The sequence below is a fragment of the Sciurus vulgaris genome (genome assembly GCF_902686455.1).
Source record: "Sciurus vulgaris genome assembly, chromosome: X".
NCBI lineage: Eukaryota > Metazoa > Chordata > Mammalia > Rodentia > Sciuridae > Sciurus > Sciurus vulgaris.
The window spans coordinates 18,734,155-18,760,738 of NC_136471.1; the positions used below are offsets into that span (position 1 = coordinate 18,734,155).

At 36.0% G+C, this 26,584-nt stretch overlaps 1 protein-coding gene and 1 pseudogene across 5 annotated transcripts in view; one reads left to right on the forward strand and one right to left on the reverse strand.

Annotated features, from left to right (window-relative positions):
• Positions 1-3,277: 3,277 nt before the first annotated feature.
• Positions 3,278-4,054, forward strand: LOC306651017 (large ribosomal subunit protein eL29-like; annotated as a pseudogene). The gene has a single exon. The product of its transcript is annotated as a large ribosomal subunit protein eL29-like (transcript).
• A 5,938-nt stretch (positions 4,055-9,992) lies between these two features.
• PHF6 (PHD finger protein 6) overlaps positions 9,993-26,584 on the reverse strand; it is a 50,171-nt gene continuing 33,579 nt past the window's right edge. Inside the window, exons 6-11 of one of the 4 annotated variants that reach the window (XM_079124607.1) lie at positions 25,388-25,557; positions 25,086-25,229; positions 23,782-23,886; positions 20,648-20,781; positions 13,474-13,603; positions 9,993-12,639 (exon numbers count right to left, since the gene is read on the reverse strand). In XM_079124607.1, coding sequence (XP_078980733.1) covers positions 13,474-13,603; positions 20,648-20,781; positions 23,782-23,886; positions 25,086-25,229; positions 25,388-25,557 — 683 coding nt within the window. In that variant the 3' untranslated portion in view covers positions 9,993-12,639. Of the gene's footprint in view, positions 13,604-20,647; positions 20,782-23,781; positions 23,887-25,085; positions 25,230-25,387; positions 25,558-26,584 lie in introns of all 4 variants that reach the window. The other 3 variants (XM_079124606.1, XM_079124605.1, XM_079124608.1) reach the window with 3 other exon arrangements.

A 26,584-nucleotide genomic window follows, 5' to 3' on the forward strand; every position in this document is an offset into this window, starting at 1 on the left:
TGATGGCCACCCAAGGATTACTCCTGTTCCTTAAGTCTGCTGACCCTAGGTTTGGACCTTCTTCAGACACCCTGGGGAAGAACTGCTGTTTCGGCTGCTATATTTAACTTAAAAAAAATTAGGATAACAGAAATAAAATATCCCTTTGTTCTCTTTCTTTCTTTTTTTGTACCAGGGATTGGACCCAGGGACGCTTAACCACTGAGCCACATCCCCAGCCCTTTTTCATATTTTATTTAGAAATAGGGTCTCGCTAAATGGCTTAGGGCCCAACTCAGTTGCTGAGGCTGGCTTTGAATTCTCTATCCTCCTGCCTCAGCCTCCCAAGCCATTGGGATTATAGGTGTGGACCACCACACCTGGTCATCCCTTTGTTCTTAAACACTTTTGTATGTATTTTCTAAGAACAAGGACATATTTTTTTTTTTTCTTTTCTGTGCTGGGGATAGAACCCAGGGCCTTGCACGTGCTAGCCAAGTGCTCTCACTGAACTACACCCCCAGTCCAAGGATATTCTTTTATTTAACTACAGGACAGTGACTACAACCAGGAAACTAACACTGACACAATATTATCTAATATTCAGTCCACATTTACATTTAGCCAATAGTCCCCAGAACATCCTTCAGCAAAAAAAGAAATTTATTTCCTGAATCAGGATCCCTTTCAGGATTGAGCATTACTTTTATTTGTTGTCTCTTTAGTCGCCTTTAATCTGGAACAGTTCCTCAGTCTTTATCTTTCAAGTCTTTTTTTTCTTTTTCTGAGGAGTTTAGGCCAGTCATTCTGAAGAATATACTTCAATTTGGGCGGGGGGTCCTCTGCTGTTTCTTCATGATTAGATCAGTATTACTTCCAACAGAAAAATAACAACATAAAACCTGGAAACTAACTGTCCAATGATAGGGAATAATTAAGTAAAGTATGATACATCTACAAAATGGACTATTATTCAGTCAATAAGAATGACAGAGTATATTTACTGACCTGGGAAGATAGTTCTGTTTTTTATAGTTAAATTTTTATAAATTTATAGTTAATTTTATGTGGAAAAAATTAATCTTTATAAGAGTCCAAATTTTAAAAAATTACATATAGTTATATATAGGTGGAGAAATGTAAGAAATATTCTACAAAATGTACAATAGTGACCTTTGGTAGTAGGATTATGGGAGCTTTACTTTTTTGTTAAAAAAAAAGATAAAAAACACTGTTATCTGCTGTGAACCAGCTAATTTCACTTATAATCACTTTATCTTCTATACTAGGTTAAGACAACCGAGTGGTTTACAGGATATTGCCCCCGTTTTGACAGATGGTTGGGGACTGAGGCTGAGAGAAGAGGGAAGATGCCTTTCCAAGAGTTACTAGCTATTAGTATAAACAATAAAATTCAAACCCAGGTTTTTAGACCATAAAGTCCTTTTTTCCCGACCATACATTGCTCACATGTACCCTTCCTGGAGGGCAGAACCAGGAGAACAGGTGAAATTTGCAAGGACATTTTTTAATTTTTTGGTACTGGGGATTGAATCCAGGGGAGCTTTTACCACTGAGCCACATCCCCAGACCTTTTTATTTATTTTGAGACAGGGTCTTACCAAGTTGCTTAGGGCCTTGCTAAATTGCTGAGGCTGGTCTCAAACTTGTGATCCAAGGAGGACATTTTCTGAACACTATACTGGCCAATCCTAAAAGGGTCGAGTTCTCTGTACCTAAAAGTGTTTGAGTAGAAGGCAGATGTCATTCAGGGATGTGGCAGAAGGGGGTCCTGGAGGAGAACGATGATGGGGCTTGGAATGTTGAATACAACTCCCCAGCTTTTGGTCTCATTAATGTTTGGTGATTTTCATAGGTTTTATAAGTAGGTATGAGTTTTATCTTTTTTTTTGACTAGGCAAGAATTACAAATGTATACATGTACATAAATACATTCTGCTTTCACATATGCTTCAAGCTTTGAGTTGTCTTTACCACAGAGTATTTTCCATAAACAAGTTGGTTAATCAACTCCATTACTCCTTTCCATAACTGGCCTCAACTTCCCATTTCTCTATTTTCTTCCACCCTTTTACCACCTGGACACCTACAGTTCACCCTTGTCTTACATCTGGGAGGTCTTTCCTTTGCCAAGAAAGTATCAGATTGTGGGAAGATTCCTATTAAATCTCTGCTAGAGGTTAAGGGTATAGATAGATAGTCCATGTAAAGTTCCATCTGAGGGGCCGGCATTGTGTCTTAGTGGTAGAATGCTTTCCTAGCATGTGTGAGGCACTGGGTTTGATTCTTAGCACCACATACAAATAAAAAATAAAGGTTCATCAACAACTAATAAAAATATTTTTAAAAAAAGTCCCATCTGTGGCTGGGGGAAATAGCTCAGTTTGTAGAGTGCTTGCCTTGCAAGCACAAAGCCCCGGGTTCCTTACCCAGCACCGCAAAAAAAAAAAAAAAAAAAAAAAAAAAAAAAGTCCCATCTGAAAGAGGAACTCATCAGTATTGTTCCTATCATCTGCTGTGTCCCTTCTATTCTTGGGTCACTTGTAAAAGCAGATTAGCAGAGGACCAAGTGACAGCACTTGGACTATCAGGGTCGTCAAAGAGAGTTCAAACGGAGACCTGTTGGGTTTTGTAACCTTCATGGCAAATTTTATTGGAGCAGTTTTAGTGTAGTTGAGAAGTGGAGGTGGCTGGATAGAAGCAAGAACAGAGGGTGAGGAACCAAGTGGAAATGTCAAGTGGGATGGGCTTTCAAGAAAATGAGAGAAATGAGGTAAAAGCTAGAACTGGGGACACAGGTACAAGGGAGAGTTTAGGGGATGGGAGAGTTCTGAGTCTGTGTTTTTTCCTCAGATCCTCATAAGTCTGAGTAAAGTCGGTTTTTTGTTTGTTTTTGTTTTTTTTTTTTTGGTTGGTTGGTTGGTTTTTGTGGTACCAGAGATTGAACGGATGGTCTCATGCATGCTAGCAAATCCTCTACCACTGAGTTATACTTCTGTTATTGAGGAGTCTTGTAAATTTGCCCAGGATGAATTCTGTTAAGTCCGATTTTATCTGCATTTTATAAATGAGATATGCAGGTAGAGAGGTTCAATAAATCAATAAAGCTATGTGGAATTTGAGCCCCAGTCATCAAATCTAGAGTCTACATACCTGTGTTTGTAATAGTTTCTAAGTACAGTGGGAAAGGCAAGTAAGTAAAGGACTAACGACCCATGTGGGGAACCTAAGACTGAACACCAATTACTTGTGGCATTAGTCTGCATTATTGTGTTTCCCTAACAAGTCACCTTCCCCAGATGAAAAGGCAGGCTGAACGCTAGGAATAGGGGCGGTAGTGTAAAAGGGGGGAAGAAAATTGAGAAAAGTGAGAAGTTGAGGCCAGTAGTGTCAAGAGGTACTGGAGAGTCAGGTGTGGTGGCTCCCACCTGTAATCCCAGCTACTCAGGAAGCTGAGGCAGAAGGATTGCAAGATCAAGGCCATCCTGGGCAACCTAGTGAAACCCTGTATCAAAATAAAAAGAAAAGCTCTTCCGGTCTCAACAGCTCTGGGAGCAGCGGCTTACGGTGCAGACATGGCCAAGTCCAAGAACCGCACCACACAGAACCAACCCGAAAATGGCACAGAAATGGCATCAAGAAACCCCGATCACAGAGATATCAATCTCTTAACGGGGTAGACCCCAAGTTCCTGAGAAATATGCATTTTGCCAAGAAGCACAAGAAGGGCCTGAAAAAGATGCAGGCAAACAACGCCAAGGCCATGAGTGCACGTGCTGAGGCCATCAAGGCCCTGGTAAAAGCTTAAGGAGGTTAAGCCCAAGATGCCAAAGTGTGCCAGCTGCAAACTTGATTGCATGGGAAGTGTGCTCTTGCCCACATGGCCAGGGAGTGCAGGCTCTGCCCGCCAAAGGCCAAAGCTGAAACCAAGACCCAGGCTACAACTCCAGCTCCAGTATCAGCATCAGCTCCAGCTCCAGCTCCAGCTCTGGCTCCCATGCCCAAAGGTGCCCAGGTCCCCAAGGGTGCCCAGGTCCTTGCAAAGGCTCCATAATAAAAACATCTGTGAATGTGAGAACAGAAGGACTGGCGTGACCCCTGAGCCCCTGTCAATGGGGACTGGTGTCCTCCTGTACTAGTTGTATAAATAAATCCAAAGGCAGGAAAAAAAAGAAAAGAAAAAGAAAAAAAGACTGGGAACGTAGCTCGGTGGTTGAGTGTCCCTGGGTTCAATCCCTAGCACTGCCAAAAATAATAGCAGAAAAGCAATGGAGGTGATTTACCATTACATCCAGACTGAATAGACAAAGAAGGGAGTCCAAGAACTGCCCAATAAAGCAAAACAAACAAACAAAATAAAAGTGACTAAAATTCTGATGAACACAGGCCCTGAGAGAAATTAGGAAGTTAGGCCAAAGGTTAAAATAAGAAAGTAGAATCTACCCTCGCTTATCAGCAGTAATAGAGAGGATAGATTCAATAGAATCTGAGAAACCTCGCAGCAAGTGAATGTAGAGATCAAAATAGACCAGTTGTAACCTTATTGACCAACAGTGTCACTACTGAATAGCTAAAACTCAGATCAGGAAAATTTAGTTTGGGACTCATGCTTAGGTAGCCAGTGGATTGGATAGAAATGTCCTGAAGGAGTTGAGACTTAGCTTTGGAGCTTCAGTAAGTGAAGAGTATCCATGTGGAACACACAGATTACAGCTTGTAGCACATCATGGTGATGGATGAGAATATATGGCAAAGATCAGAATACCAATGCCATGGCCTGGCATTCCCCTAAGGGGCCACATGTTAAAGCTTGGTTTCCAGGGTGCTACTGTTGGGAAGTGGGGCCCAGTTGGAGGAATTAAGTCACTGGAGGTGTGTCCTTGAAGGCGACTGTGGGACCCTGGTCTCTTCCTCTGCTTCCTGGCTGATTAGCTGGGCAGTTTTGCTCTATCATGTACTACCACTGTGGTTTGCTGCCTCATTAGATGCCCAAAGCAATGTGCCACTTGATCTTAGGCTTGACCCTCTGAACTCTGAGCCAAAATAAACTTTTTTTTTGAGGCAGAGTCTTATAATGTTGTCCAGACTGGACTCAAATTCCTGGGCTCAAGTGATCCTCCCACCTTAGCTTCCCGAGTATCTGGGACTACAGGCACGCATCACCATGCCTGGTTACCTTTTCTCTTTATAACAGATGTAATTATCTTTGGTATTTTGCCATAGTGATAAAGATTGACTAACACAACCAAGGAACACTTAGATTAGGGGTAGGGACAAGTCAGAAAAAGGAGTGTTTTTTTTTTGGGGGGGGGGTAGTAGGGATTATACTCAGGGTTATTTGACCACTGAGCCACATCCCCAGCCCTAGTTTGTGTTTTATTTAGAGACAGGGTCTCACTGGGTTGCTTAGGGCCTCACTTTTGCTGAGGCTGGCTTTGAACTCGTGATCCTCCTCCCTCAGCCTCCCAAGCCACTGAGATGACAGGTGTGTGCCACAAGGAGTGGTCTTAAAGTAACAATTTCCAGGAGGGCATCGAAGAAAAAAAAAATGAATGAAGAAATGATTGTTTCAAGTTTTGTGCTGATCTTTCTAGGAAGTGGCCTATAAACTATTGGCTATGTTTCCAAGTTTCATGGAATAGAGAGACCCAGCTATTAAAGGTGTTCCAAAGACCATAGTAGAAGTTCCTAAGGCCTGTCTTCTACCCTGCCTCTTCCCAAGGGAGAAAGAAAATCTGTTGAGCCTTCTTCCTAAGCAACATCTTAGGAAGATGTTTAACGATCTCTCCTTGCGATCCCAGCACACTGGCTAGCTGCCCTAAGCCACTGGGGTACATGGGGTAGGTTGACAGGCTTAAGAATCCCTCTTCTAAGGGATGTTCAGAAAGAATGTTGTATTTGAGGATAATGCCAAAATTCCAGCTCTCTGATCTGTAAACTTTTCAGAAACCACTTATCTTTTGTGCTTGCTCTCTAATCAAGAACATATGAGACCAGAGTCCAAAGAATTATTACTTCCTGGTAATACTAAATCAATCCTAAATATAGAACATAAGCCTATTGGATTTAAGGATCAGGAACATTTGAAAATAAGCCTTTGTGTTAAATTGTCTAGCTGACTCCTAAAATGAAAATGATAGCAGTTCACATAACTACTGCAGTTATAAGCTACAAAAAGAGCTCTCTAAAGAAGTCACCCTACTTTGTTGCTCCTCCTTAAAGACTTAATCATTTATCAAACCTATGAAGAATCAGTGGAACAAAACATGATCAAAGGTTGGGTTACAAGTAAAACATTGAAAATTATTTTGTAATGTTATACATCTGTCTTTTTCAAAATAGTTTCACTAATGTTACAAATATTAATTAGCACAAATGTGATTTTGAGAATTAGGGAAAAATTTTCATGTGACATGATTCATCCTTGACTACATTCAACTTATTCTTTTTTTAGAAACTTCCATGCTGACCAGCATAATTGAGTATCCATGTTATTTTTACCAGTGATTTCTTTTCAGACATGCAGGCAACTGTTGCTTGAAATTTCTACCTGAAAAAAAAAAAAAACATTTCCTAGCAAATGAGCCAAAAGCATCAAATCAATTTTTCAGGTTAGTCTTAGACTTTATTCATGTAAGGCCAAAACAAGTAGTTGAAAAGAAAAGCAAAAAGTTCAAATGATTTTTTTTCTTGTTTCCCAGAATTGACCAGTTGTTAGACAAGGTCATAATTGTGGGGATAAGAACCATTGCATGACAGATAAAGATCCATAGAAGTTCTGCAACAAAACAGTACATGACCCCTTCAGGTGTACTGACCTGAGCCATAGATAGCCCTGGACACAGAGAAGCAGGTTCACCTGGCATCAGTGGACAGTGATGAGCAATCTCTTACTTTTCAGAAATCAAGAGGAAGGGAAATGATTGCCCGTTGACTACTGTTCATCATACATATGAAACCAAACCTTTATTTAAAAAAAATTAAACTTTTAAAAATGTTTTAATTTTTTAATATATGTATTTTTAGATGTTGATGGACCTTTATTTTATTCATTTATTTATATGTGGTGCTGAGAATAGAAACCAATTCTTCACACATGCTAGGCAAGCAATCTACCACTGAGCCACAACCCCAGTCCCAGAACCAAATCTTTTGAGTGAACTTTTTTTTTTTTAACGGATGAAAGATACTGGTTTCCCAAAGATAGCTCATATATCACTTTGAGATACAGTCTATATGAGTTTTCACAATAAAATCAAAACCCCATGGAGTGTGTATGTTAAAAAGGGATCATACCTCTTTTCACTAAGAAGCACTCTTCTGAGGTGGAGGAGCAGACAAGCTTAATCCCTGTGGATGGACTGTTGACTTGGTACAAAATTTTGTGGATGGCGATTCTTACCAAAACTTTTAACTGTACATACACTCGATTTATCAGCTCCACTTCTGGATGTTTAGCCTAAGAACTTACTTGCATAAGAACGTAGGGACGTATGTGAAACTAGACAGGCATATGTTAAAACACCACAGAGCTGCTTAAAAGAATGAGAAATCTAGATATACTGGCAGTTTGTAATGTGTTCAAGTAAAAAAGACAAGGAACAGAACTTAATAGCATGGTAACATTAATAGCATGATCTTATTAATGTTAAAGAAAACTATGTTGTAAATGTACAGAAACATGTAGAAAGATACATGTACAATACTCCTGAGGAGTAGGCTTGTGGAAAAGGGGGAAGTATGAGTGTTTTCACATTTTGCTTTATATACCTTTGTGTATTTTTAATTTTGTGCAATGGCCATATATTAGTTTTTTTTTTAATTGAGGTGAAATTCATACAAGATAAAATGCACTTTTTTTTTTTTTTGCAGTGCTGGGGATTGAACCCAGGGCTTTGGCTTACAAGGTAAGCACTCCACCAACTGAGCTATATCCCCAGCCCAAATGTACTCTCTTAAAAGTGTAAAATTCATGAATTTTAGTGTCCTCTCAAAGTTGTGTGACCATCCACAACTATCTAATTCCAGATAGTTTATCAATCCCCCATCTCTGTAGCCTCAGGCAACCATAATCTGCCTTCTCTCTCCATGGATTTCTTTGGAAATTTCAGAAAAATGGAATATCATATGTGATCTTTTGTGTCTGACTTCTTAGCATTTCTTCGAGGTTCATTCGCATTGTGGCATTCATCAGTAATTCATCCCATTTAATGGCTATATACTACTTTTATAAATAAAATCCTGTGTATAGTTCTGATGTTAAAAAATACTCAGAAACATCTTCCCCTTATGTACAAATCACTTTATAAAAATTCAAAGACAAAAGCTCTACATCCAGCATCCATATTATAGTACAGTCTCATCACTTTTTTTTTTTTTTTGCAGTGCTGGTGATTGAACCCAGGGCCTTGTAGCTTGTGAGGCAAGCACTCTACCAACTGAGCTATATCCCCAGTCCTGTCTCATCACTCTTAACACTTTCTTAAATATCTAATCTTTGTGGTCCCATTTAAATGGTTACTCCCTCAAACAGCATTTTTGTTTTCATGTATGTCTTTTTAGTAGAATATTTTCATTCACATAGTAGGCCTTGTTAGCTCTTTGCCCTACTGCCTTTTATTTTCCCTATCTCCTCACCACTGTCATAAAAAACCCAGTCATAGGAGAGGTATGGACAAAGGCACAATCTAGAAGTTTGAGGATCAGCTGCTTTTTGACAAGGACCTAGGTCTGGTTGATTGACTTTAGCATTGCCCATATGCAGAACATGTCTCATCTCCAAATATCTTCAAAAACTTTCAGATATTAGTACTTTAAAATTTTCATCTTCTGAATATAAATCAAGAATACATTTTTGCTTTACATTCTCAATGTCCAAAACTTCATTATCTGAACAAGGCTAAGCTATATAACATTAGTTGATATACAAAGTAATACTTTGTCTCCATTATGGAAAACTCTAATACATAAATATAAGAGGGACTGTAGGGACATTTTTTTCTCTTAAAAAAGTGGACTGGCCATTTGCTGGCCATAGACTTTTCCTAGGAAGTTCTGCCAGGTTTATGCTTTGGAATGACCTTGGCAATTGCTAGGGAATGCAGCTGGAAAAACAAAACAATAAACAAGTTGTCAATAGTTTCAATTAACTGAAGAAAAACCACATAATTCCCCATCTCCATATTTTTTATTATGGTAATTAAAATGTGACTTAATTATAATTTTAAATGTACATACACATGTATGTGCCAGGTGCTACTAGGTAGCATTTTCAGTAAAGCATGCCATCCTATGTTCTATGTTCTAGCATTAATCAGAACCTATTACTTGATCTTTCCCCTCTGCTGAGTAAGAATGCAGGTTAGGAATTGTGTATGCAATGAGCATATTCCACTAATTAAAACTTTGATTTCTACCTAGACATGACCAATCTCAACACAGGTGCACTGTACCAGCAGCAAGCTGCCCATGGTTCATGGGAGTAAGTGTAAGCCTATGAGGTAGAATTCCTTTATGATGAGGATATTAATTCTTCACCCCTGCAACCTGTTGGATAAATTGTACTTGGAGTTTTGGTGTGTTTATTTTCAAAATCATCTTCTGACTAGGTTCCAGAGGACCTATTTTAAGCAGTAAGAATCTGAATCATGTACTAGAAGAACCAAGATGTAATGCAGTTGTATTGTACTTAAAAAATTGCTGTTTCTCTCCATGAAAAAAGCTCTATATTGTGAAAGTTTGAACTGAATTTGAATTCACTTTTTTTTCTTCCCATATTTTCCCCCCACAACTGTTTTTTGAGGTAGGTGTTCTCTCTCTCTCTCTCTCTCTTTTTTTGGTGGTACAGAGAATTGAACCAAGGGTCTCTGAGCTACATCCCCAGCCCCTATGGCATTTCACATTGAAATAAAGCAAGACTAAAAGGGACACAATATTATAGCTGTTATCAAATAAACTTCATGATACATGTTCACAAAAAAGACATACAAATATGAAAGTCATAACTCATTTATTGAATGAATAGTATATGCAAGAATACCAATAAAAGGAAACTAATACTACAAACTACAATTTTGAAAATAAAGCCAATATAACAGGAACAAAATATACATAACATGAGAGGAATGTTTGATTTTTGACCCATGATGCATTCCTTATCTGTACAATTAACCTAAATGTCTGTCAGAACAAAACTATACCTTGGTCTAACTTTAGTGCTTTTTAAAAAAGCAACAACACTCTAGAACACTTTTTCTTTTGCTTTGAGACATTTGTGATTCACACATTTGTTCAAGTACATAGATTCTGATTCAATAGTAGAACTACAGATCTTGGTTATTCTCTTAATATCTTGAGTAGCATGTACTTCTGAGCATTTACTATCTGAAAGTCTAAAACTGTTGATCCTTGAAATAAAATTTATTTCAGTTGTAGGTTTTTAATAAATTGAGATGAAAGTAAAATTTACCCCCCACCCGCCTCCCACCAGGAACAAAGAGCTCTTATTAAAGTATAGAAACTCAAGTCTATCTTTCTACTCTAAAGAACATTTCTTACTAACATTTCTGGTAAGGCAATAAATGCTCCAGAATAATCTTCAATATACGCTTGCAGAGATTACACTGTTTAATATCAATAACAAAAATAAAACAAAAAAAGAAAGAAAAAGGGAAAGAAAGAAAAAGATGCTTCAAAATTTCAGGCTAAAATATGCATAAAAGACAGTAATGGCAGTATTTTTGGAAATGATGTAAATGTCATATACTTATCAAATAATGTCATGCTTATTAAAACTACAGTTAAGGACTTAAGAGATGTACAGTAAATACACTGCTGAGGTCCATTTACCTAAATATTAATACCACAATGGAATTACTACCCAGAAGATGATGATGCTACTTGGGAACATAAGTACTGTACAATTTTTACATTGTGAGGCACTTTTACTCAGCATGTGATGAAAACATGGATAGAGAATCAAACTATTGGAGGTTTACAGCCCAAGGTGATTTTTCATGTGACTGCAATTTACATTTCAATTTCTAATGAAAGATTATTTAGCCAATCACACCACAGTGAGAAAAACAGGTAGTCAGCCACTTATCTAGCCAACCAAAAGGTAAAGTGCTATTCTGGTTGCTAGTGGCAGAGAAAGGGCTGAAAGAACCCATACAAAGTCATACATTTTACTACATAACAAATCCATCAACTGACAGCTATAGTATTTGAAGTCCTTTATATAATTATTGACTGGCCATGATTACCCCTGGCACCTTCCATTTTTCCTAAAAAAAAAAAAAATCAATATAGTAGTTGTCCAAAAATGAAGGAGCTCTGTTTCTCCATGGGTAAGTTCTATGGCACACAATGTAAAAATGATCTAGACACAGTGATTTAAAGATTTAAAAAATAATGGTTTTCAAGCCGTTGTAAGGAAATAAAGTACAGATCCTTTGGGAAAAGTCACATAGCTTGGTAAACAAACATTTAGATCTGTCCTTGCACTTCAAGTCATGATGAACTTTGAAAATTAATCACATACACATGATGGCAGATTAAGAGCAAAAAGAGAAAACATGTAGGGCAATCCACTACTAAAGCTAGTTTCCTTCTAAAAATAACAAAGATGGTTAAAATAAAGCACACGTAGAGTCCCTTGATTTAAGTAAATGTGTAAATACACACTTGACAAACATGATCTTAAGGGACTAGCAATTTAAAAAATTCAGTCATTAAGCACAGTGTAATTTTCCACCTGTTACATTTTCTTAAATGCTGATCTATCAGCTGCAGAATATCTCAATGTACAATCAAGTTAGCATGTTATTTCTTATTTGCAAATCTGCTTTATTGTGGTAAGTTAACTAATAATTCAGAAATCAGAATCCCTACCCTTGGTATTGAGGTGCTATGGTAATATCAGGCAGACCTCAACTAAAGGTTTTTTTTGTTTTGTTTTGTTTTGCCATAAAGAAATATATAAATGTGCTTCAGCAGAGAAGTGGAAGAAAATATCACTAGCTAGAAATGCCAGTGTAAAAATCCTTTCTAAAAAGCTGGGTTCTTAGGCTTTCATCAACAATTGTGATGATGAATAAAAGAACACTGAGTCCTGCCAGAAAAAATGCAGGGCTCAAAAGCCTATTTAATAGATAACAAAGGCAATGACTGAAAACATTACAAATATTAAATAAAGTTTCTAAAATAGTGGTCACAATATTAAAAATAAATACTGTTTTATGCAAAGACTGTTTTTACTCTTACAACACACGAGACCTCCTTACATACTTTGGGCCAATATGTGAAGTGTTCACACAACAGGGCACTTGGGAGGAATGGGTTTCAGACATGGTGTCTAAAGTCCTTAGCGAGTAGTAACCCCTTAAATCTGAAAGAGGTTTAATTTGCTGTTGCCAAATATTAGTTTAAACGTGAAAGGATTCAATCACTTTGCCAGAAGCTCTTTGTATGACATGGAAAGAGAAGAAGTGTATTGTCGAGAGAATTTTGGCATAAGCACTGGAGCTCATAGCTTATAATCACCAGTTGCCTGAGTCCATGCTGGTCAGTGAGAACAACGTTAACAGGAACCAAATGAAAAGCTTCAGCACACTTCTTGGAAGAGATTTTTAGCATGTGCTGTCAAAGCCAAGAGAAAAAGAAGGTTCTCTTCATTTCTAGCCTCCATTACTTGAGTGTGAAAAAAAAATCCACAAATTACCATGTGTTGCCACCAATGGCATGTTTGCATTGTAAAGTAAAATTTGCTTATAGTTTCCCTTGAGCATGAATTCACTAAACAAACTTAAACACTCTAAACAGTAGACCTTTGTTCAGTCCAGAAATATAACTTACTTCATTTCAATGTCTGCTTTAACTGTTGACACTATACACAGGGTTAATAGTGTTTCAATTGCTTCCCAGAAACTGCAAACTACATCTACGTAATACCAACATGTCAAACTCGCCGTCTAGTGAAGGCTCATAAAACAAACAAGATGTTTTTAGGCAGTTCAATGAAGGATCTAAGAGTTGGGCAGTAAAAAGTTACAAACCCTTTTTGATTTTAGAAAACATTGAAAAAAGAATAGTAGTTATAGATGTCTTATTCATTCCCAGTTTTCTAACTCTGTCCCATGAACCTGTTTAAAAGATGATAAAAATATGTAAAATATGATGCTTGAGGGGAATACAATCAACATAATGTTATTGAGGAGTGAGAATATCTTACTAATTTGACATTATAACTACATTTATTGATAAAGTAGATAGCTTGTTTTTATGGTTACAAAATTGGCTAGTTAAAAAAAAAAACAACTATGCAAGCCTACACAATCCTCAGCATTCCAGTAACATGCTCTTAACTAAACATAATAGGATTAAAATATCTTACTGCATACCATTACTTGTGTATTTATTTATCAAGTGTGTATTGTATCCTGACAACAGATCCCATATAATTAACATTCATACCTAGTTTCCATTAAGTTGCTGCTGAGTTAGTTGTTGCTGATCAGTTTCTACTTTTCCCCGGCTTTTACTCTCTCGTTCCTCATCTTCTTCATCTCTCTCATCATTTCCACTATGATTTTTACAATACAGTCTACAACGACAAAAGACAAAAAATCTCAAAATTCTTGTCATTGTCAATGAGAATACACTCATGTCATTTTTAGCAGATAAGGTTTGCACCCATATAAAGCACAAGTTTCCTCATTCACACTTAAAAATACCCCACTATTTACAGGTCTATTTCTATCTGCAAAGTAGGAAAGTACACTGTTATTGACATAACAAATTCATCTCAAAACCTTTAATTTATGATGACAGTTATCATAAGGCAATTCCTAATTTTGACCAATGAGATTAAAAGCAAGGTGTTTGATCAACTCAAAAATATAACTTTTGGGTATGTATATAAGGAATAATCAAATTCTATGGGTATGTGTCATATATATAAGTTGCAGTCACATTTCAAGATATATTCTTTACTTACTGATATTTTCTGCTCACATTTAATAAAACAATTTTTCTCAAAATCTTCAAATGCCTTTTTATCACTCGTGTCCCTAGACTGCACTAGAATACTTTCATGGATCATCCAATAATTTTCCTCCATTGATTTAGGCTATGTCTCTCTTAATCTAGGCTGATCCCTCCAACTTCTTTTTGTCTCATGACATTGACTTTTCTGACAGGATCAGACCAGACAGCTTGTCAACTTCTCCACACTGATCTATACTATTTTACTCGGTTCTCTCACCCTATATTTCATATTAAAGTGGGAATCTTAGGATTTGGTTAGCTTTAGGTTTAACTTTTGTTTTTCAGTCAAGACACTTTGGGGGTGATCCTGAATACTGCAGGAGGCATGTAATTTCAAACTGTTCCACTATTAGTGATGCCTATGCTTGATCATTTGGTTAAGGTGGTGGTGAAGGCCAGATTTCTCCACTGTAAACCCTTCAGGTGATTCTTTGGTATCATGCTGTTGCAACAACCTTTTATTTGGATATAATATGCTACGTATTTGAAATATTTATTTATTTATTGATTGATTGATTGCACTGCTGGGGATTGAACCCAGGCCCTCATGTATGCTAGGTAAACCCATCACTGAGCTACATCTCCCAACTGAAATTCATTTAAGTTTTTATTAAAAACAGTAATATGGGACTGGGGAGATAGCTCAGTAGGTAGAGTGCTTGCCTTGTAAGCACAAGGCCCTGGGTTCGATCCCCAGCAACCGCCCCCCCCAAAAAAAACAGTAATATAAGTGTTGGATAATCAGAGAAATATGGGCTGATTTGAGCTCAGTTTTAGGTGAATTACACATAAAATGACAATGGAATAATGGTTAGAAAATGTTCACTGGATGCCCTCTTGTGGTCAATAATGGATAAAAGATTATATTGGAATTCACATGTCAAATAGATGATCTAAAGTAGGTCTAATATTTAAGTACAATGAAGGCCAAGAGTGGGGTTCGAAGTACAACATTAACAAATTATTTCCATCTATTTTCTTATTTTTGAGTCTTATGACATTTTCAGTAACTTTCAAAGAGCTATAGAATTTTTACTCTTCAAATGATGCACATTGGAATCTACCTCATTTATTTTTTAATCACAAGTTCAAATGTCAAGAATGAGATTCCTTATACAGTGCCCCTATGAAGCACCTTGCCTAAAATATAACCTGACTCAAATTAAGCCTTTGAATCAACTCATAATTTACACAAAATATGGAGGGAATGGTTGGAGAAACAAGTTAAAGACAACATGAAATAGCAAGCAGACATCTAGAATGTGGGACTTTGGCAGGATAACTTATTGGGGTTCTTCAAGGAGATGGAGAAAAGTGGAGTGGGTAGGGACTGCTCCATTTTAAGACAGATTTAGCAGACAGGTCAAATGCAGTGAATGGACCTTAAATGTATCCAAGAGTTGAACAAATCAAATCTAAAAAGACATTTGCAAGACAAGTGGGGAAATGTGAAAATGGACTAGGTATGAGATGATACTAATAACGAGTTGTTCATTTTATAATATGTGATACTGGAATACTGATTGTGTAAGAAATACCCATATTTTTAAGAAACGCATACTAAAGTATGTAGAGATAAGAACAAGAGAGCTGGTATTCTGCTTTAACATAAGAAACTGGTAATAACTTGATAATAACTGCTGATAGGAAAAGTTATCATACTTTCCTATTTCTTTGTACATTTGAAAAATCTTTTATTTTTTAAAAAAAATTTTGTTGTAATATGGACAGAATGCCTTTATTTTACTTGTTTATTTATATGTGGTGCTGAGGAGAGAACCCAGAGCCTCACACATGCTAGGCAAGCACTCTGCCACTGAGTTATAGTCCCAGCCCTGAAAAATCTTTTCAATAGAAAGTTTCATCTAAAAGAACAAGTCCTTTGTTGTCAGAAAATTTTTAATCTTTTTATGGAATTATTTTCTATTTACAGAGTATTGTCCATAGTCCCTTAAGTGTCCTTTACCAGTCTAGGCACCAGGGTAACAGGTGTCAACTGGTCAAACCAGAACCCTGCTGTCACAGAACTCACTTTTTTTATGGTGAGAGACTGACACTTTAAAAAATTTATATTAAATCATTTTAAAGACAAGACAACAAATATACATCTCCTGTGCCTTTTTAATATGAATATATTGTCAGAATCCAGAAAGGGCTGGTAAAGGAAGGAAAGCCATATTTAAAAGTTAAGGAAGCCATTTATTCAGAAATATCCCTCTGCATTTCTTCCTATTTTCCCATTCCTTTCTCCCCAAACTACTTGCATATAGATTCTCATTTGAACTCAAGTCTCTGTCTGCAACCCATATTACAAGCAAATTTAAGAAATGCATTTTAATGTGAAAAATTCAAATCACCATGGATCTTTGTGCAAATACTTTTACTTAGAAATGGTCACTGAGACATAGTTTTCTAATAATTAAAAAGTTTTTTAAAAACCCTAAATGTCTAAAAAGGGAACCAATGAAACAAAATGATATACCCACACAATGGAATACTACCATTAAAATACATATAAAACTCTTTAATGTCACACTAAAAAATGTCTCAGATATAGTAAGTGGAAAACAGATCATGAATCAGTATATATAAGAATCTTGTTTTTTGGGCTGGGGATATAGCTCAGTTGGTAGAGCGCTTGCCTCACAAGCACAAGGCCCCGGGTTCAATCCCTAGCACTCCAAAAAAATTTTAAAAAGTTAAAAAAAAGAATCTTGTTTTTATAAATATGCACATTTACACAATGACAGAAACTTCAAGAAGAAAATATTCCAAAAAATTTAAAATTGTTATTTCTGGGTGGCAGAATTAAAGTTGATATTAATTCTTTTTTTCTTACCCAGTTTTCCATTTTTTAAAAAATGAAAATGGGTAATTATAATAAAAATAGCTTAATAAGGTCAAAATGTAAATGTAGTAATTTTTCATATATCAGATTTTAGATGTTTAAAATGGGCTTGTTCTTTTAAAATGTTAATGGCTGCAGGGCACAGTGGCACATGCCTATAATCCTAGCAGTTCACGAGGCTGAGGCAGGGGGATTTCAAGTTCAAAGCCAGCCTCAGAAACTTAGTGAGACCCTGTCTCAAAATAAAAAGAGGGCTGGGGATATAGCTCAGTTGGTAGAGTGCTTGCCTTGCAAGCACAAGACCCTGGGTTCGATCCCCAGCACCACAAAAAAAAAAATAAAATAAAATAAATAAATAAATAAATAAATATAAAAAATGAACAGGACAGGGGATGTGGCTCAGTGATTAAGTACCCCTGGGCTCAATCCTAGGTACCCAAAAATAAAAAAGATTAATGTCTACTTAATAGTGCACAGTTCATCATACACCACAGAATCGGACAGTGGAAAATGTAAAACCGGCCTCTTCTCCATCTCTTTGCAATTAATGGTAGATAGTAACCATTAATTTTGCTGAATGTGTTCTAGAAATCTTCCTGTGCATACAAAAATATATACACACATATGTGGAAGGACGTTCCAAGGATGAATAATAAGCAGAAAGATGATAGGTAATGTGGATCACTGATTAGACTGACAAACTGCTCCCAACATCTAGACTTCTTTCTGCTGCCCACCTAAGAAACGACTACCTTGTTGAAGCTGATATTTTTTTCCCGTTATATAATGTAAACCTAATGATCAAAAGTAGAAATTTTTAAGACACTTCTTCTAAATAAAACTGTCAAACATTTTGGATTTGGTTAAAATTAGATTAAATGCCTTGATTAATTCGGTAAAAATAGGTATCTTTCAATGCTGTTCTATGAAGGAGCATAATATATTTCACCATTTATCTGAGTCCTTTGTAAAATGCATTTTTTTTAAAGCCAGAAAAGTTAAGCTGGGCACACATCTTTGATCTCAGCTACTCAGGCAGTGGAGGTAGGAGAATGGCAAGTTCCAGGCCACACTGGGCAACTTAGGAAGACCCTGTTTCAAAAGCTCAGTGGTACAGTGCCTGCTTAGCATGCATGAGGTCCTGGGTTCAAGTCCCAAAAGAGGGAAAAGATACACCTTTAATTTGTGTCTATGGGTGATGAACATAATCCTTTGCATTTTCTAACTGGAATTGCTTTTAAAAGTCATTTCATATTGTGCATTATTGAGCTCATTAATTTTAATAACTTCAGAATTAATTCCTTTGGATTTTCTTGGTATACATGAATAATTGATACTGATCATTTTACTTATTATACATTTTTCTTTTCTTTTTTGCAGTGCTAGAGACCAAACCCAAGGCCTCTTGAATGCTAGGCAAGCACTCTGTCACTGAGCTACACCTCCAGCCCCTCTTTCTTTTCTTGTTACATTAGCTTAACCCATGAGAAGAAAGTTGAATATAATGGTGGTTAAGTAATTCCCTTGTCTCCTCCTAATCTGAATAAAAGTGCATTTAGTCTAATGGTTTTGTTAGAGATGAAGATAAGAATCACCCACAAAGGGCTGGGTTGTGACTCAGTGGTAAAGTACTTGCCTAGCATGTATGAGGCACTGGGTTTGATTCTCAGCATCACATACAAACAAATAAATTCAAGTCCATCGACAACTAGGAAAAATATTTTTTAAAAAAAGAATCACCCAGAAAGTTATCAAAATACAGGGTTTGTGCCTCAACACAGACCTAATGAACTTCAATCTCTGTGGGGTGGGGCCCAAGCATGGATGTTTTTAAAGAGAGCTCCATCCACCCCAGGCAATTCTGAGGATCACCCTTGCTCCTTATTTTAATTCTAAATTATTTAGGTTTTTTTCCCTAATCACCCTATTAAGATTCATAGTTTGCCAAGAGCACTCTTTTCATGATACTTTAAAATTCAAAAATTGGGCCGGGCATGGTATTACATGCCTGTAATCCCAGCAGCTTGGGAGGCTGAGGCAGGAAGATTGCAAATTCAAAGCCAGCCTCAGTAACTTAGTGAAGCCCTAAGCAACTCAGTGAGACCCTATCTCTAAATAAAATATTTTAAAAAGACTGGGGATGTGGTTCAGTGGTTAAGCGTCCCTGGGTTTGATCCCCAGTACCAAAAAAGATTCATAAGTTGATACTGAATGTTATCAAATGTCTTTTCACCATCTATTGGGAAGGTCCAGGATTTTTCTTACCCTTAGTTATAATAGATCACATTGACTTATATCCTAATTTTGAACATTTTAAATTTGTAGATAAAGCTGCACTTGATTTACTAATATTTTATTTAGATTTTTGTATATACATTTATAAAAAATTAAGTTTGGTCTACAGTTTGTTCTTTTAATGTATCTTTGTCAGGTCAGCTCTGGTATCACAGTTAAGCATGATTTACAGAATGAGCCAATCTCTTGCTATGTGTTAGCTCTTTTCAAATAACACTAAAAGTATCTGTTTCTTAAAGGCTTGATAGAACTCCTTTGAAAATATTCATGCCTTTATTAAACAAAATTTGGTCAATTTTATAATACAGCATTAGTACCTTATGGAGGCACCCAAAATGACCTGATGACTGACTGCTCACTGCTTTTTACACATAATACCAGACCCTGAAGTTATTGGTTTATTGCATACTAGGCATGTGAGAATACAGAAGTGTTTTACAACTCTCAAAGGCAAATCAAGGGCTGGGGATATAGCTCAGTTGGTAGAGTGCTTGCCTTGCAAGCATAAGGCCCTGGGTTCAATCCCCGGCACCACAAAAAAAAAAAAAAAGACAAATCAAAAGTTCAGGTATCCCTACCAAATTATTATATTTGATTAATCAAATGGAATCATTATAAATACCACTAGCCCAAGGAAACATAGTGGAAGACTCATAAACAAGTTAGTGATATTGCAATCTATAACCTCCAAATCCTACTTTTCTTCCCTAGCTGTTCTGGGGACTGAACCCAAGGTCTTCTACATTCTATACCACTGAGCTCCATCCCAGCACCCACTCATTAATTATCTTTTCAAGATAATCTTTTGACTTCTATCTTCAACTACATCCTAGTCTAAGTTACCAACAATATCACCTGGATCATCAGCAATAGCCTTGTAACTCATCTCCCCATCTCTCCTTTGGCTTCTTTCCCACCCAAAAGTCTTGCACGCTTACTTTTCTCTCTGCCTAGAACACCATCCCTGTGTTCACCTTTATCCTTCATCTCAGCTCAAGTGCTGTTTCCTTCAGACAATTCTTAAACACTCCCTACTTCAGACAATGTGAGTTCTCCTGTCTTATATGTTCTCATAGCACTCTAACTTTAGAGTGCTTACACAGTTTGTAATTGTGTACTCATTGTCTGATCATGTAATTAATAGGGTTCTTCCAATAGACTGTAAGCTTTATAAGGACATAGTCTGTGTCTGTCTTAATCACTAGTGTATGCCCAGCTCCCAGCACAATGCTTGGCACAGAGTAAACATAATACTAGATGAATGAATGAATGCTAAGCTAGGGATATATGGTCACAGGAAAAGGCCAATTGCAATTCTCATTCCTTATATAATATGCTCAATATTCTATCCTTGACTAAATGCCACCAAAATCAGAGATAGAGGTAACCAGTATCATCTACTTAAGTGCAGTTACTTACTGACATGTTTAGGAAAATGGACAAACATTGCTTTCTTACTTGTAAATTCCTCGTGACATATTTTCAATGTATTTAGCTTTGTCTTGTACTCCACAGTGGTAATGGTAGGTCTTAACACAGGCTTTTATTTCACATCCAATAGTAGCACCGGGCTGACTACAAAGTGTACATTTCTGTTTCAAGAAAGAGAAACAATGATCATCAGAATTTGAAAGTGTAGGCAATCTTATTTATTCTATTTTAGTCATATTTTAGTCAAATTTTCCAGTTTACAAAGAAAATAGCAATATTCTATTGAAGAAGAGAGCACATTGTACTTATTACACAATACATAATTAAAACAATGCTGTGGCCAGGTGGAATGGTGCACACCTGTAGTCCCAGCTACTCAAGAAGCTGAGGTGGGAGGATCACTTGTGCTCAGGAGACCCTGTCTCAAAACAAACAAAAAAACCAAAGAATAATACTGCTGGCAACTTAAACCTTCTAATTAAGTCATCCCCTGAGAGTTCCATTATTTAACAATTAAAAACTGCCTGCTTGTCAGAAAAACTACTAACCATGGGAGATCTGATATCTCCCTGGTCTTTCAACACTCCTTGATATTGCCAAACACAAAAAGAATAATACGGTATATTTCAGTGGTCTGACTTCTTTTCCTCCTTGAGATCAGACCCTTTCCTATTACGACTGGGAGAAAGAATGAGGAAACAGGAAAGCAATCCTTTCAGAGATCACCACCAAGTAGACAAAAGGGCAGAGGGAAATTAAAGGGGCTGAAATCTTTCCAAAACTCCTCACCTAGATCAGCCTCACCTAAAGAATGTTCTGAGATAAAAAGTACTTCTTGCAAAAGAACTTTCATACTCAAATAAGTTTGAGAAACAGAGGGTTAAACAGATTGCTTTATTGCAGAACTTCTCATAGTGTTTTCTCCAGGAATGGGTATATAGTAGATGGTTTTCAAATTTACTGAACTCTAGATGCCGTTTTAGTTTCAGAGCAGCAAGGAGGAGCACCATGGGGGAAATGCTAGGATAGCATCTCCCCTACCTTTCAACAGTGCAGGAGTAAACAATAAGTTGATCAAGAGAATTGAACTGTTGTCCTACTCACTTATTTGGATTTTTTATGACACAACATTGCTGCATAATAGGATAAAGTGATTTTCTCTTATTTCTTTTTAGGTACTATGAGTTCTCTTTATTACTAAACTGAACTGGATCTAAATGGAACAGATAACAGCAGTTTTCACACCTCAAAAGAAACTCCACAAAGAAAGGGTCAATTCTAATGGAGTAAGACAAAGATGATAAATGTCTGAAACCATTACACAAAAGTCTAAAGGGGATCTTCACAGTAGAGGGATCAGACTCACCACCTGAATCTAAGGGTCATTCATTATGACCTGTCTGATATGATAGGGTACGGATGATATAGTCCTACCTTTGAAGTATTCTCACCCCCCCAAAAAAGTTGAAACTGAATCTAATCAAGCCTTCAGATGCATCTCCTACTTTAAATGGAAATATGGAGGATAGAGAGACAAATATTTTCATGAAAAAGCAAACACATAAAATATTAGGACAGTCTAAGGGACAATTAATTCATTTTCTTCAAGCCAATAGCATACAAGAAAAACCCAGAACAACAGCGAGAGGGAGGAGAGACTGCTGTATATTATGTAAAGGATATATAAGAACCAAGCGTAGAGCTAGGCATGGTGGTGCACACCACCCTGCAACTCATAAGGCTGAGGCAGGAGGATCATAAGTTCAAGGCTAGCCTCCACAACTTAGTGAGACCCTGTCTCAAAATAAAAAATAAAAAAGGGCGGGGATGTAATGCTCAGTGATAGAGCAACCCTGGGTTTAATCCCTAGTATCGCAGAAATAATAACAACAAAACAAGAAGAAGAAAATGTAATGCACAGACTTCCTTTGGAACCCAATTCACATAAATCAACATTACAGAGAGTCTGGAGACAGGTGGGCAAATATAAATATGAAGTGGGTATTAAGTAACACCAAAGAATTAATTGTTAGTTTATAAGATGTAACGACATTGTTGTTAAGAAACTGTATAAATTAAGAGATTTATACTGCACTAGGTAGAGGTGAAATTATATGTGTTCTGATTTAAAATACTTCAAGCAACAAGAATTAAAGGCCCAGATGAAATGAGTACAGCAAATCCTTGATAACTGATGAATCTAGGTAATGAATGTTATTAGTCTTTCTAATTTTGATGTCTAAAAATTTTGCAAAACAAAAAATTGTCATTAATTCATTTTTGGAGATAACTGCCATCTTAAAAGACTTCGTGTTCCACTGACATTCCACTTTCCAAAGTTTTAAAGGAATAAGTGATCAATAAAGATGCCAATATTTCTCAGAGTTCCTTATTAGTAATTCAGTATGTTTAAAAACAGACTAGCCAGGCGCAGTGGCACACGCCTGTAATCCTAGTGGCACAGGAAGCTGAGGCAGGAGGATCTCGAGTTCAAAAGCCAGCCTCAGCAACTTAGTGAGGTCCTAAAGCAACTTAGTGAGACCTTGTCTCTAAATAAAATATAAAAAAGGGCTGGGGATGTGGCTCAGTGGTAAAGTGCTCCTGGGTTTAATCTCTGGTACCAAAAAAAAAAAAAAAAAAAAAAAAAACCATAAGACTAAAGCATACTTTTATAAAGGAAACTTTAAAGTTATCACAAACCTTTTAAGAGACATAACTGTTTATATGTACATTAAAGAAGGCCCTAAAAATCCTTTCATTAAAAAGAAAAGAAAAAGTTATTAACAACACGAGTAGGTTTTCAATGCTATATCAGGCTTATGGAATTTTTCATTAAGCAAGATTATACAATATAACATCTTAAACTTAATAAAGTTGTCACATTCATATCTTCATTTATTTTATTAAGGAAGAACTAAATACCCTGAAATGTAAACCTACTCCATGTAATCTTTGAAAAAATGAAGTTACATAGAAAGAGTAAGTTTCAGTAACATCAGCATCCTTTATTGTGTTACAAATAAAGTCAATATATACTGTGCTTTAACATATGAACTACTTTATATTAAATTTCTTGATGACTGGATAAATTTGAGGTGTGTTCTTAATTTAAAGCAGAATCAAGAGTAATGTTGCATAACACAAATATAAAAATCACAGACCATTCTTTTTCCTCGCTTAATCTCCTGAAGTACAGTTTTAATATCAAAATCTCCAAATTCTGCTCTCGATGTTGTTGTGAGCTGGACTGTGCCAGAAGAAAACAACTAGAGAAGAAAAACGCAGGAACATTACCATTCAGAGTTCTTGTGACAAAGAAATTAGATAGTAATAAATGTACTGCATTAATTTCCACAGAAAAAATTATTTTTCCATAATAATCAAATATCAACAAATATTTTAATATATTCATATATTTGATTAAAACACAATGCAAGGGTTGGGGATATAGCTTAGTTCATAGAGTGCTTGCCTATCAAGCACAAGGCCCTGCTGGGTTCAATCCCCAGCACTGCAAAAAAAAAAAAAAAAAAAAATACAACCCAAAAAAAAGACATTGAAAAAAAAAAAAAAAAACCTAAGACCCTAAGAGTGCCACCGTGGGGCCAAGATTAAATACCCTGCTTCAAATAATGAAGATGTCAACAATATCACCCTGTCATCTCAACCTTTTTACATTTTCACAGTTTTTTTTTTTTTCATGGACCAGTAATGCCTTATTTAGCAATGGAGGGTTACATCTTTGGTGGGGGATGGCCCATTTCCATAGTTTTAATAGTTTAAATTGATAAATTTTTATCAGTACAGATCGAATCACCAGGTTTTTTTTTGTTATTGTTTTAAAACAGACATGTGTGGGATCTATTCCACAGGGGTCCAAGGTACACTTATTTGGAAAATGCTCTCCAGGTAAATCTGATATGCACTCTAGTCAAGAACTTCTGATATAAATAATATAATTTTTTAAAAAACTAATCATATAATGGGATGAATAATTCAATACAATCTAACTCACATTTGGGTGCACTAAAAGTCAGGCCTGGATCTAAGCACATAAAGATAAAGACTTGTCCTCATCTTATTTTTATCTTCTAGGCATTTCACAGTTTATTAGGGAAGATAGGCTCATAAATAAATAGTTGCAATATAGTGTGTTAAGTATAACAGCAGTATTTATTAGACTATAGTAAAGAACATGTTAATACAGGTGAAATTCTTACAGTTGTGAAATAATAATGGATTATCTTGCAATATAACTATAATTAGCATACTTCAACTCCTATTAAAATGTAAAAACTACTTTTTAAAATCTAAAGTTTATTAAGATTTGAGATTATAAGATATTACTATTCATAACTCTAAAACATAAATCTTGGGGGGAAAATATGCCGCATTTGGTTATTAGCTAAATTATTTTCACAAAAGCTTGGGCTTAAATTAGGCACATAAAAAGAACCCCGCTTACCATGCACTTATAATGTGCAGCTGCCTTCTTGGCATTAAATATATGCAGTTTTCCTCTTGCTTCATTTTCTTCCTCCCCTACATGACAAAATCCACATTTAGGCCTGGTGTCACTAGGGCTGCTTCTGTGTGGAGACCTATCTCTCTGCAAATGTAAAAGAAAAAAAAAAAAACACTTAAGAAATGCTATCAGTATTTCAAGATTATTTAACATTTCAACTGATAAACCTTACCTATTTAAAAAGTTTAAATGGAATATTCATGGTGCAACAAAAAGTAAAAATCCAACAGGTTTTCACTTACATAGGAACTACTTTCCATTTCATCTGTTCCATGGGAAGATGTGGACCTTGTATCTTCTGACAGCCCTTTAAAATTAGTTTTTCTTGGTCTTCCTTTGCGACTTTTCTTTTTACTTTTTGGGGATGAAGGCTCCAGTTCATGTTCATTAAAACTTTCTTCTAAATCAGCTGCTGAAAAATGAACAAAAGCTTTATATGGTCTGTCTTAAAAAGAGCATAATTTGAAGGTCCTTAGGACACAAACTTTTCCTTAGACTGAAACTGTATCCAGAAATAAGGAGAAATGATTTATGCTATATTCAATATAGTAACCTACTGTTTCAGATAAATTCAACAAAAGAATCAAACACAAAATATAGTTTTATGATAATCACTATAACCTTATGTATTTCCTTTCAATCTGTAATCCTGTAAAAATGAGTTTTGTGATATTTATTGTATGGCTTTTAAATACTTTTAAGTCCATTTTAACAAAATTAAATAAAAAATTCCATTTCTTAGGTACACTGACTTCATTTGAAGAGCTAATCAGCTATATGTATCTAGTTGCCACAGTATTAGAGTGCACAGGTTTGGACTGTTTCTGTCACTGCAGAAAAGTTCTACTAAATAGCACTGTTCTAGCTTTTTCAACCATTATGAAACCAAAAGAACAAATTCAGAAAAGAAGTTCTCTATAATTGAACTAACAGATCAAGTAATTAAATGAGTATTAAGTACAAAAGAAATTTCTGACTAGCTATGTTGCAAGTTAATTGTGTATACTTTAATGGATTCAGCAAAACTTATGTAGAAATTTTAGAACTGCACTGCCCAGCAATTTGAAAAGGATTTCTACCACTAATAGAAGATGTTTCTCTTTCAGTTATTCACTACAAATATTTTATTAACGACCTTCTGTATATAAAATAATGCATTTAGTGTTTGAGAAGATATAAAAAAAAATGTTAATTTATCTTAAGATCAAACTATATGTTTCAATCAGCCTTCTAATTCCTGTACTGAATCTTCTTTTACCATGTTACTGGTTATTATTCTACAGACTAATTTCTCAATGAGAAAGCACAACTGTTCCTACTCTCAGATGATGTCTTTCTAATACCTTAAAGGATTTTTGGTTTTCAGAAATAAAAGCACATTTATTTTAAGAAGAGGGCAATTCAATTATTATACTTGAATATATATAAGCTCAGGAAAA